The sequence below is a fragment of the Dipodomys merriami genome, unplaced genomic scaffold (assembly GCF_024711535.1).
Source record: "Dipodomys merriami isolate MVZ:Mamm:240054 unplaced genomic scaffold, mDipMer1.0.p SCAF_6, whole genome shotgun sequence".
In the NCBI taxonomy this organism is placed as follows: Eukaryota; Metazoa; Chordata; class Mammalia; order Rodentia; family Heteromyidae; genus Dipodomys; species Dipodomys merriami.
The window spans coordinates 61,416,517-61,429,823 of record NW_027206179.1 but is presented as its reverse complement, the minus strand read 5'-3'; the positions used below and the strand labels follow the sequence as shown (position 1 = coordinate 61,429,823).

General features: G+C 42.9%; 1 protein-coding gene across 1 annotated transcript; it reads right to left on the bottom strand.

Annotated features, from left to right (window-relative positions):
- Positions 1-964: 964 nt before the first annotated feature.
- Positions 965-13,036, bottom strand: LOC138814319 (zinc finger protein 625-like). The gene is given in 6 exon segments (XM_070003315.1): positions 965-1,161; positions 10,308-10,693; positions 10,695-10,899; positions 10,972-11,217; positions 11,903-12,056; positions 12,998-13,036. Coding segments are annotated over 6 exon segments (1,227 nt in total).
- Positions 13,037-13,307: the final 271 nt, after the last annotated feature.

Here is a 13,307-nt window from a genome sequence, read left to right as displayed (position 1 = left end):
CATGAAAAAGTGTTGACTGCCACCGTGAATTTGAGCCCTTCTCACCTATCTGGAACCCTGTTCCATGTGTTCAGGATGACTTTGAACTCCTAGGATCTACTCAAGTCATGGAAGAGCTTTCTTTGCAAGTGCACATGCTGCGCTGCCTGCTTGCCCAGCAAGCCCGAGAAAGTGTGAAATGCACAGTTACCTAGGATCAGCCCTCGGCCAATAGTAGACAGAAGCTGGTGTGGAACTTCCCTGCCTCCTTCAGGTGCTGAGTAGGATGTGTTTAGACACAGAATTTACACCATTTCCTACTTTTCTTGGGATACTGAGCTCCAGCTGCCCAGTACTCATAGTCTTTCTTTCTTTAAGTCATTTTTTTCCTTCTCTGCAGTTGTGACTGAGATTTCCATATGAATTACTTATGTGCACACCTTCGTGTCAGAGTTTGCCTCTGAGAGAACCCAAGCTGAAATACTTTCGTGTAATGTTTCTACCTTTATTTTCTATTGCGTGGATTTCTGGCTTCCATTTCCCATTCGGTCACACCATGTGTCTCCTTCCTCTTCTTGAACACTGTTTCCAGGGACAACAGGCTGCTACAGTTCCCTTGACTTTACTGAAAGTAATCTAGTCTGTACCTTCCGGGACCCTCCCAAGAGGGCAAACACCACCAAGGGGGAACTGAACGCCAAAACTCAAGAAACTAAGGCAACTTAACAAAAGCCATCTGCTGTTAGCATCAAGCTGGAAATAGAACAGTTTTCTAAACAGATGTGTCTTTTCAAAGACAACAGTGTTGGCAAGAGTTTTACTGGCTTGGGAGTACAAAAGGTCACCTTAGGTCTTGTCTTGACAGCAAGAACTTCATTATCCTCAAAGATCCTATCAGAGATTTCTGGGTGATTGATTCCAGGTTGATATTCCAGAATGTTCTCCTCTCTCAGGCTCTTTTTCTTCTCCTTCACTGTTTTGTTTCTTACCAAACTCTATGGTCCTGGAATCTGTCAAGGTGTGCTTGGTGAGAATGCCAATGCTTTGCCAAGGTCACTGAGTCTCCCTTGGTTAGTGGAGACAGCTCCAGAAGCTGCCAAGTTGCCCTTCCCATCACGATGATGATGTTACCTTCGTCCTGTGTCTTCACCAAGGGGCTGTGTCCAAGGATCTCACATGCTCCTGAAATGCCCAGGTATCCCAGTGAGAACGGCAGAGTACAGCCCAGATGGAGCAAGAAGCAACATGGTTGGTGCTTGGGTTTTTAGCAGTTTTCCTCCCTCCCTGCCCCCCTTCCCCCCCCCCCCCCCCCGCATAGTGCATGGAATATTTTGTTTTGGTTTTTTATGTTAGTCTTAATGTTGACTCAGGACCTCACACTCTTTTTCCTTTTTCCCCCCACTCAAGGCTGTTGCTCTACCCCTTAAGTCACATCTTTACTTTCAAGAATATGACCAACCTCAGATTTGGATCCTCCCACCTATTGTGTAGCTGGGATGACAGGCATGCTTCACCACACCTAGCTTATTGATTCTGAGGGCCTTTTGCTGACTTTCTGCCTGAGCTGGGCTGCAATTCCAATCTTCTTGTTTTCTACTTCCCAAGTAGCTGGGATCATAGGCATGACCCATGCACCAGGCCTCAACCCATTCTTACAAACAAATGAAATAAAATTTCTCTAAAGGCAACTAAATATATGAACACCAGTATACCAGTATGTGTCATCGTCCCACAGAGAACCTCCTTCCCAAGAAGCAGTGTGTCCCCACCCTCTTCTTCAGTCATAGTGTTGGCTTAATATTTGCATAGCCAAATGGCCTATGGGTTTCTAAGGAAAGGAAATCCTCTAAAACCTTCATCTCTTTCCAACTCAAATGATTGACCAGTTTTCTCCAGCATCTCCTGAAGCCCCACAGAATTATTTTCCGCCCCACATTTCTTTCAGTGATTTTTAGAGCCAAGCATCCAGTACTTGTGCAAAGGACTGAATGTCTCAGGCAAAGGGACTGAGTGAAAGATCTGCCATGTGGTGAGAGGGGAGGAATTCTGGTATCTTTGTGAACAGAACAGAGCAAAGCACAGTTAAACTCAGTCTCATGTCTGATGCAGGGCCCAGACTAATGACAAATGGCTTTTCTGGCTGCAAGTATAAAACTGTTCCCTGATGCCTCTTACAAAGGAGGCTGAGCTCTTGAGGATGGCAGATCTTTTTCTAACAGTGCCCCTGTGGGTGCTTGCCAACTTCCCCAGTAGGGAGATTAGATAGGCTTTCTGATCACTACAAAGTGGCTGGACCCTAGGAACTCAACTAAGTAACAGGCACTCATTCCCATTGTGAGATTTAAAGCCTGCACAGAGCCCTTGCCTATCCAGATTGGGCTAATAGAAGGGAGTCTTGGGAAAGCTTACTCATCCTGCTCAGCTTCATTTTGCCCTGCCTCCTACTCAGCCATAAATTGCTACACAGACTGTGCTGGAGAAATTGGCATTAAGAGTTATTAAAGGAATGAGTTGACAGTTTAGAAAATGTGTCTTCAGGCTGGCTCTGCAGCCCTCAGGAAGAGCTGGGCTAGACAGGGTGATCTGTGGCTTATAGAGCAGGGCCTTACAGGACAGGACTCAAGTGCAGGGATGGCCAGTGCTTCCCTAGAAGACAGAGCTATAAATAAATCCCATGCTGGTAGTATAACTCCTTCAAACAACGAACATAACAGTTTACTAAAATGAATAACAGAAGCTGAAATGTGTGCTTTCAGGAGGGGATGGAGATTGAGGGGAGGAATGGAAAGAGGAAGGGTGGATGAATGCAGTCATAATGTTACTCAGTGTACCTAGATGAAAATGGAACCAGGGGATGTGTGGGGTTGGAAGAGGTGGGGGAAAATAATGGATGGGATGACACTGATCAAGAAATATTGTACTCATAAATTGACTTGTTGAATTAAAATCTCTTTGTACAACTACTTAAAGATAATAAATACATTTTTAAAAAAGGAAACCCATGCGTACAGCCTTGACTTTGACACTAAGTTTTGTGGTTGTTGGATTTACATTTGGTTACTACACCAAATTTGTGTGTTTGTATCTTCGTTCAAAAATTGTAGCTTTTACAATTGGCAGCTTGGAATGTGTGTGTGTGTGTGTGTGTGTGTGTGTGTGTGTGTGTGTGTGTGTCTGTGTGTCTGTGTGTCTGTGTGTGTCTGTGTGTCTGTGTGTCCCACTGTATATGGACAGCATTAGCTTCCTATCGGTCCTGTCCTGTGCTCCTTCCCCTCCCACTGCCCTCCCCCTACACCCCATCTCCCCTCCCCTCCCCCACTTCCCTCTGCTCCATCAAACCCAACATTTACTTCTTTATGCTGCTTGACTAATACTGATCACATTCAGTCTAAGACTTTCCTTGCACTTGCTTATTCAATTTGTGTTGTCACCTAAGTGTTTGCTATAGGATTTGTTTTCCTGCCAGATGATGGCTTCCTGGAGAACAGGAACTCTCTCTGTGGTCTTCCTTCTCTGTGTAGAGACACAGGTATCCTGCAGAAGTAGTTTCCCAGTTAACAATGGGCTGACATCTGGAGGAAACCATTTAGCTGTGACTTCTCATTGTGCATGAAGAGTAGATGAAGTCACTAGGATAGAGTGTGGAATAAAAGGAGGCTGATCTTGGCTTCTTCAGTGGCCATGCTATAGGGCTCAGGTATTGGGACAGGCTTGCTTTGGCATTTTCCCAGAGAGCTGCGGTTGCCAGATGAATGACTTCTGGGTTGTAGTAAAGTGTAATTTCATTTGCCATTTTCCGGAGAACTTTCTGCAGGCTGCTTGTGCATTAACTCATTGAACTGGCACAATTACAGTTTGAGCTAAATTCTCTTCATATGTATGTTTGGCAGACAAGAAAACTGAGGTAGGTAAAAAGCAAGACCACGCTCTGGATCACATAGCTAACAAATTGAGATGTGGATTTAAGCCCAGATATTCTGGTTCTAGGAATTTTAAACACACAGACCCACCCACCACCCACTCATCCATCAAAAAAAATTAAGTTCTCTTTGAAAGAAATGGCTTACATAAAATGACTATGCCTTTAAGAAATGAGTGAATTATTCTATTCTATTCTATCTTCTGAACTCCTTTCTAAGAGAGCAACTCGAGTGAATAATACCCCTGGCTAGGATCTTTGAAAGCAATAAAGAACACTGGAAATAATGACAGTCAGTTGGAGTCCAGTGATTTTATTTGTCCTGGAAAAATCAAGAGAAGAATTTTCTGAAAAGACATGTAATTTGTGATATGAAGTTTCTAGGCATGATTCTGTTTTGTATCATTCATATTGGGAAACATTATTGGTGGGCTTTCCAGTGTTTTCTTCATAGGTTCCACATGTTGATTCAAACATGTTTGAATCAACATGTGTTCCACATATTGATTGAAACCTTTCTAGCTGAGACTCCCAAACACTCTGAGGATTATATTTGTCTATTAGAGGTTTAATAGAGTTATTGGGTGTATGCTTTTGGTCTCCCTGAGCCATCACTGGCTGCTTTATGTAGGAAAAGTAAAGGCCTGCATCTCTACTCATCTCTTTGGGATTCAGTTTCTTCATCTGTAAAGAGAAGGATGAAATATTCTCAAAAGCCTAGTTTAGTTCTGACCAGCTCATTCTTAGTAGTTTTAGCCCCATTTCTGGGAGGCTGGACTTTCTGCGTATTTTTTTTTCTTACAAGCATATCAAAAACGTTTATCTTTGGCACTGGGTTTGAACATAACAAAAAAATAATTTCTTTAGAAGATTGTTCCTATCTTGGAAAATAATAACATCCAGAGAAATGGATGATGAAATTGCTCACATTCAACAAGTTAACAATGCTTTCTTCCGGTTTAAAAAAAAATTTTTTTTGGCTCGACTGTCAAATGGGCAAAGTTTTCCCATAACCAGCTAACCTTTAACTCACAATGCTAACCTGTGGCTGGCTTGTAGAGGCTGCTTGTGGAATCACTCTTTAGATTAGTGGGTCTTTTTGTCTTTAATTGTGTGCAGTTCTGGGGCTTGAATTCAGGGCCTGTCACTGGGAACTGTCACTGAGCTTTGGTGTTTGAGTCAAATGCTCTATCAGTTAAGCCATAGCTCCACTTCTGGCTTTTTGCTGGTTAATTGGAGATAAAAAGCTCACTTTTTCTGCCCAGGCTGGCTTCAAACTGCAGTCCTCAGATCTCAGCCTCCTGAGTAGCTAAGATTACAGGTGTGAACCATTAATGGCCATTATAACAGAGTGGTTAGAGTTACATGAGTAAGGTAATGAGTACATTTCCTATTAGCTTTGTTACCCCCTCCTTTGTTTTTCTCCTACCATCCCTTCCCTCCCCACCTCCCCAACTCCTCCCTTCCTCTCCCCACAGTTGTAAAGTTCATTTTCAACATAGTGCTTTGTACATCTCATTGTTACAGTGGGTCAACCTGTATCCTTATTTCAGCATTTTGTTATTTCCCCTCCCCTTCACAAATTAGAAAAATGTATATACAAGATATAGGGCACTGGAATCAAATACAGTGAAAACCCGGGTTATACCATGGGGAAGAACATACAAGAGAAACAAAAAAACCATAGTACATTATAAATACATTAAAAACAATAGCAAGCAAGAAAAAACCAGTTGTGTCCCTATCTTGGGGTTCATTTCACTTAACATCATCTTATATAGTCACACGTACATAGCTTTTGGCCTTTTCATAGCAGGTCTTTTAATAGGGATAAAATGCTGGTGTTGGGATCTGGTCTCTGGGTATATGGCCAAGAATTTTGCTGATATTGCATTCATATTCTGAATTTGGCTCTTTTGTCTCCATTTCCTTAACATCTCCTTGCTATTAAAAAAGAAATCCAAACCGGGCACTGGTGGCTCATGCCTTTAATCCTAGCTACTCAGGAGGCTGAGATCTGAGGATCACAGTTTAAAGCCAGCCAGGGTAGGAGAGTCCATGAGCCTCTTATCTCCAACAAACCACTAGAAAACTGGAAGTGGTGTTGTGGCTCAAGTGGTAGAGCACTTACCTTGAGCTGAAGAGCTCAGGGACAGCGCCCAGGCCCAGAGTTTAAGCCCCATGACAAAAAAAAAAAAAAAAAAAAAAAAAAAGGAAATCTAATGCTATTGCAAACTGAAACAACTAAGTGTGAAAGTAGCAATCGCATAGTCACTGAGTAATAGCTGTATGTGCAGTATGTCAGGCACTGTTTAAATATTTTATACATATTGATTTGTTTGATTTTTCTATGAGGCAGATATTATGTTTCTTAGATGAAGCACAGATATGTTAACGCCATCAATATCAAACAGTAAGAAAAAAAAATCAACAGTAGCAGTTTCCTGAACTTTGGCTTTTAATATTAGGGTAAAGTAGAGGTAGGAAGGAGGCTGCTATAGGACCAAATACAGTGAGAGAGATTGGAAGTGTATACTTACCAATTGGATTGATTGCAATGGCATTAAATCAGTTTTTACTGGGGAGAAATGGAACCTTCTTTTAGGGTCAGACGTGGTACACACCTAGTATTCCCAGAGCTTGGAAGTTGGAAGTAGGAGGGTCCTGAGTTTGAGGCTAGCCTGGGCTGTATATGGAGACCTTGTTTTAAAAAAGTCAATTGGAGCTGGGCACCGGTGGCTCACACCTCTAATCCTAGCTTCTCAGGAGGCTGAGATCTGAGAATCGTGGTTCAAAGCCAGCCCGGGCAGGAAAGTCCGTGAGACTCTTTACTCCAATAAACCAGTAGAAAACAGGAAGTAGAGCTGTGGCTCAACTGGTAGAGCGCTTGCCTTGAGCTGAAGAGCTGAGGGATAGCGCCCAAGCCCAGAGTTCAAGCCCACAATCGACAAAAAAAAAAAAAAAAAAAAATCAATTGGACAGGAAAGAAAGAAGGAAGGAAAGGAAGTAATGGAGGAAGGAAAGAAAGAAGCAAACAAATGAGTTACTCCTAATCTTGGATGCTTCTGAATGGAGGGCATATATGATGTACTCTCATTCACCCATTTCGTACAATACAATTCACATAGTATCTGCTATGGGTCAGTGGGATACAGAGAACTTCTGAAGGAAACAGACTGATGACAGAAGAGAGAGATAACCTGGGTGTCCAGGGCCAGCAAGGAACAACCAATGATTGGAAACAATATTTCTGGCCTCAGATGATTTTATACAAATGCATAAAGGGTGAACATGATAAAACCATGCAGATTTAGAAGCCCTAGACAAATATAAGTGTGTTGAGAAGAAATGGGCTAGGATTGACAAGTAGAATTGTAGCTTCCAAAGAGACAGATCTAAGAGGGACAAATAATGCTTTATTTCAGGGTATCAGGATACCTGGCCCTGCTAGTGAGGGAAAAAATGGGACATGTTTGTTATTGACCTTAGCTACTAGCAAACCATGTTTAACAGACATATCCCATTAGAAGATGGAGGGCAGCCATCTAAGTTTAAGAAGCTAGACATAGAAGACAGACTTCAGAAACGAGTGAAGAAGAGATTAGATGGCAGGTAAAGAAATTATGGGGTGGCATACAACAATTTATGGAAGCTTGGCTTTATAAGATGATTGATATAAACAAATATGAATGTAGTAACTGAGGCTCATGTTGATCCGACTTGGTCAACCATGACTTTTCATTTAGATCAAATAGTTTTCCAAATTAAATTTTGCTTATCCTAAGTTTTCTTATTTATTGAAAAATGAAATATGTTCACAACTTTATGCCACTAGCAGAAGAGTTTTGTAAACAGTTAAATGAAGACTTATTCATCTCAAAGTCTTCAAATAGAAATCAGTTAACTCCAGTAATTGTATTTTATCATCTGTTTCCTGGAGTGAAAAAGCAGAGTTTTTGAAGTCAGGAGCCAGTGCCTCATGTCTGTAATCCTAGCTATTGAGGGGGCTACTGAGGATTGAGATTTGAAACCAGCTTGGGCAGGAAAGTCCATGAGACTCTGATTCCCAATTAACCACCTAAAGCTAGAGCTGCGGCTCAGATGGTAGAGTGCCAGCCTTGAGCAAAACAGCTGAGGGACAGCCCCCAGGACCTAAGTTCAAGTTTTACTACAAGCACACACACACACACACACACACACACACACACACACACACACACACACACACACACACTTTTGGAAATTCACTCTGATGAAAGGATCATTATTGGATATTCAGCAAGTAAGTTTAAAATTATTTATGCCTGTAGTGGTAATGACAAGTATAAAATTTGGTAGGGTCACATATTGGGGCACAACTAATATCCTGATTGAATTAAAAATATAGCATGCACTTTCATCAAAATAAGCAATTTTACTAATTAAAATAGAAGATACAGATGTCAGATTTGACAAATATTTACACATGATTACAATTGCAGTAATTGTGCCACAAAATTTTTGTGCTGAAATAGTTTTTGTGTGGGTATGTATATCCAAAGATGATAATGCATTCTCTTTTTGCTGCAAACCATGAGCCAGAGTTGTTATGGCTGAGTCTTTGAAGGATAGCTTTATAACTCAACCTTGTGTTCTACATGGTATTGAACATCATGTAAAGGATTCTGATAAATGTTGGCTGTATTTCATTCAGAATTAGTTTGAAAGTTTTCTTTTCATTATTGTATTCAAAGAATGATACACTAATAACTTTTAGGGAATTATAATTGTAGAGCAAACAGACTGCAAATAAAAAGATCATAAGAGTTAGCTCTATAAAATGCAAAGGAAAAGCAGAATAAATTAAACAATAACAACTCGAGCTATTCTAAATCTTAATTTTGGATTCCTTCATTTTCACCTTGAAATATATTTAATTGTGTAATTTTTTGTAACTTGCTTTACTTTATTGTTACTATAGAGGTGATATACAGCAGGATTACAATTGCATGAGTCAGATAATGAGTATATTTCTTTTCATACAGTATCTTCTGTTCCCTCATTCTCACCCAGTCCCTCCTTCCTGTCAATTTTTTTAAATGAAGCTTTTACCTTAAAAAAATAATGTTCCATGAAAGAAGGTATTGCAGCCTCTAGATTTGTGAAATGTTGAAAAAAAAACATAGAGACAATGTATTTCATGAGGTTTTCTCATAGAAATATTTGATTTAAAAAGCAGAGACGAGGAGGGGGGTAGGGGGGCAGGGTGGGGAGATGGGAAGGGATGGGAAGGGGAAACAAAGGAGGAGGCAACAATGCTTGATAAGAAATGTACTCATTACCTTGCTCATGTAATTGTAACTCCTCTGTATGGTATTTTCACAATAAAAAAAAGCAGAGACAAATAACAATTCTTTTAGTAATGCTTGAGCTGTAATATATTTGTGCATTTCAAGATGGAGAAGAGTAGAGAGTGAATGAAGTGAGATCTGAGCGTTCTGTATTTTTTCCCCTTTCATTAGCTGAGGGCAAAATATCATCTCTCTATGGCACTTACTGGCCCATATAGCAATGGGGACTCGGGTAATCAGGTGTGGCAGTAGATGTTATATGATGAAGAAAACACCAGACTTGGATAGCACAGCTTCCATGGAGTTAGTTCTGGGGTAAATGATTCCAAGACACAAAATAGACCATCTTTCTCTCCCTATTACTGGGACTTTCATTTGCTATGAGTGTCTCTAGCAGACCTAAACATCTTCACACACCACGCTCATTTTGAAAAAGCCAACCACTCATTTCCTTCTCAGACACCTTGCCACTTCCTCAGTCAAAGTCTGTGAGCAGGTAATCCAACTATTAACTATTGCTCTAAGTCATTATAGATGTATATTCACTTGCCATTTCTCCTTCCACATCTGAATGATCACATGTACCACCTGAAGTTCTGCCCACTGAGATAAGTCTCCTTCATCACTGCTTTTCAGGGCTCCCACTGACTGTGTGTGGTAACTGCAGAAACCCCATTTCTGTCTGGTGATACCAATAGTGTCCATGCATTTTTGGACAGGTCGTGATTTACTATCTTCTGCTATTTGTTTTTTTTTCTTTTTTCTTTTCACAATCCCAGTCCAAATTCATGTTTTATTTGCCAGTCCTGGGGCTTGAACTCAGGGCTTGAGGACTGTCCCTGAGCTTCTTTTAATCAAAGCTAGCACTCTCCCACTTGAGCCATTTCCAGCTTTTTCTGTGTATGGGGTACTGAGGAATTGAACCCAGGGCTTCATGCATGCTAGGCAAGCATTCAGTCACATTCTCAGCTCCCAAATTCAAGATTTCGAACATCAAAGTAGTCTTTCCTACATTGTTTACATACATAAAGCTTCTCCCCAGTGTTTTATTTTGTGTGTGTGTAAGGAACTGGAATCACTGAAGGCTTCTCCACATTCATTACAGGGGAAGGGTTTCTCTTCAGTGTGAGTTCGTTCGTGTTTCCGACGACCACTGAGAGTAAAGAAGGCTTTCCCACACTGCTTACACACGTAGGGCTTCTCTCCAGTGTGAGTTCTCTCGTGGATGAGACAGTGACTGGATTGCCTGAATGCTTTCCCACACTGTTTACAGACATAAGGTTTCTCTCCAGTGTGAGTCCTCTCGTGTATGGTCAGATAGCCGCAGGACCTGAAGGCTTTTCCACACTGTCTACATACATAGGGCTTCTCTTCAGTGTGAGTTATTTTATGTTTGTGCAAGGAACTTGAGTCACTGAAGGCTTTCCTGCACTCTTTACACAGAAAAGGTTTCTCACCACTGAATTCGTTCATGCTTTCGAACATCACTCAAAGAATAGAAGGTTTTCCTACACTGCTCACACACACACGGCTTCTCTCCGGTGTGAGTTCTTTCATGTCGGATGCGGTGACTTGACTGCCGGAAGGCCTTCCCACAGTAGCTGCACACATAAGGCTTCTCCCCACTGTGTGTCCTTTCGTGAATTTTAATGTAACTGGAAGAACGAAATGCTTTCCCATACTGCTGACACACAAACAGTTTCTGTACGGTGCTCTCAAACATTTCAGGGGAAGTGGGATGACTGAAGACATTCCCACACTGCTTACACTCGTGGGTTCTCACTCCTGTGTTGGTGCTCTCAGCGTTCTGGAAACACTGGAGGTCGCTGAAGGCTCTCCCACATGTACATTTACACGGTTTCTCATCAAACTCCCGATACTCATAGAGTTTGGAGTCAGAGCAAGTTCTGAGGGCCATACTCAGGGACGAATGCCTGAGGAAGACGCCTGCTTCCACTCCAGCGGGGGTTTTAATGTTCAGAACAGCATCTAGAGTACTATGGAAGATTTCTCCACCTTGAACAGCTTCCTTTTGTCCAGAGTCTCCATCTTTTCGTCTTGTCAGTTGTGAGGCTTGAACTCTGGGCCTGGGCGCTGTCCCTCAGCTCCTCAGCTCAAGGTGAGCATCATACCACTTGAGTCACAGCACCACTTTCGTTTTTCTGGTGGTTCATTGGAGGTAAGAGTCTCTCACATACTTTCCTACCTGGGCTGACTTTGAACTGCAATCCTCAAGTCTCAGCCTCCTGAATAGCTAGGATTACAGGTGTGAACACTGGTGCCCAGCAAGTCTTCATAAATCTTAAACCCTTAAAGCATCAGAAATCGTTGTTTTTGGCAAAAGACTGGAGGTCCAGAGGCTTCCAATGTTAAAACATTTTGGATTTGCAGATTATGGTGGTTCTACCTAAATCCATTTTTGGAGAACATTTCCTCTTCAATGGTCTGGTCTTCCCTTTCTTGTTCTATAATGTAGATCTAGAACATCATTACAATTGATGACGACTTTACAGAGTAATCATGAGATTCCAGTGACATTCATGGCGTGACACAAGCATGTCTGGCAGGTTTACCCAAATGTTCTCATCCCACATTCCACATGACTGAGCAGCACGGGAGAACAACAGTGCCTCGCTCCCTGAGTGAGCAGGTCAGGGAAGGAAGTGGTCCTTACGTATGGAGGCCAGGTTCCGGAAGGTCTCCACCATCACGTCTCTGTACAGCTGCTGCTGGGCTGCATCCAGCAGAGCCCACTCCTCCAGGGTGAAGTTGACAAACACATCATCGAAGGTCACAGACTCCTTCTTTCTCCTAGGTTGGGCTCCTCTCTAGAAAGACCAGCGCGTCCTCCTCACTTTGGGGGTGGAGACCACATGTCAGTAGGATGTCCTTGCCCCCGCTGCCCTGGGTTCAAATGGCCCGATACAATGGGAGGCGGCTGACTCACACCTGTAAGTAATCCGAGCTGCTTTGGAGGCTGAAATCTTTAGTCACTGGTTCGAAATCAGGCTGCGAAGAAAAGCCTGTGAGGCTCTCAAATTACCAAAAAGCCAGAAGTTGGAATTGTGGTTCAAGTGGTAGAGGGCCAGCCATGGCCCCCCCCCCCACGGCTCTGCGGTGTCCTCCCGACGCCGCAAGGTCAGCGAAGGTCACCCGGCAGCCAGCCGAGGCTGAGCCGCCAGGACCCCCAGAGCAGCCCCGAGCTCCGCGAGCGTGACGGGACGGGACCTCTTCTGCTATGTGAACAATGGGTACTCACCCTCAAACCATGGAAGTGGACTTAAGAGTGAGATGGTGAAGAGATACTTAAGAGTGAGGAGGAGGAGGGGGCTGGGAAGGTGGCTCAGTGGTAGAGTGCTTGCCTTGCATGCATGAGGCCCTGGGTTCGATTCCTCAGCACCACATAAGCAGAAAAAAGCTGCAAGTGGCGCTGTGGCTCAAGTGTTTGAGCGCTAGCCTTGAGCTGAAGAGCTGAGGGACAGCGCCCAGGCCTAGAGTTCAGGCCCCACGACTGGAACCCGCCCCCCCCAAAAGAGTGAGGAGCAGCTGGAGAGAGACTTAAGAGAGAGGAGGAGCTGGGTTAAGACAATTAAAAACAACTGGCTTTGCCCCAGTGCTTCTGAACCTTCTTGGGCCTGAGTTTCAGTATATCACTTCCAGTTTCTGGGATGTTATGAACGTACTGATGCCTCGATAGAATGTTGAGTCAATTTAGTCAAATCCTATTTAGAGGTAGAGCCTTTTCTAGGACCCAGTAGCCAGCCCTGACCTGTTTTGGGGATGGAGGCCACTGAAGCTTGTCAGCCATTCCTGGGAGACTTCACAGATGCTTTCTCCCCCATGGGCTCCACTAGGGATAACTTCAGATAGGAAGGTATCTTGTACCCCAGCTGGAACCTGCTAGAGAGCCCAACCCTTTTGTGTTTCCATGCCACTTAAAACTGCCAGCTTTCTGTTTTGGTAAGTGAAACCATAGAACAGTATGCACATTTTTGGTAGATATCATCTGCCAAACCGAAGATCACCAAACATCCTGCTACTTTCTTTGTGGTAGGGGGTTCAAAGTGCAACAACTTGTC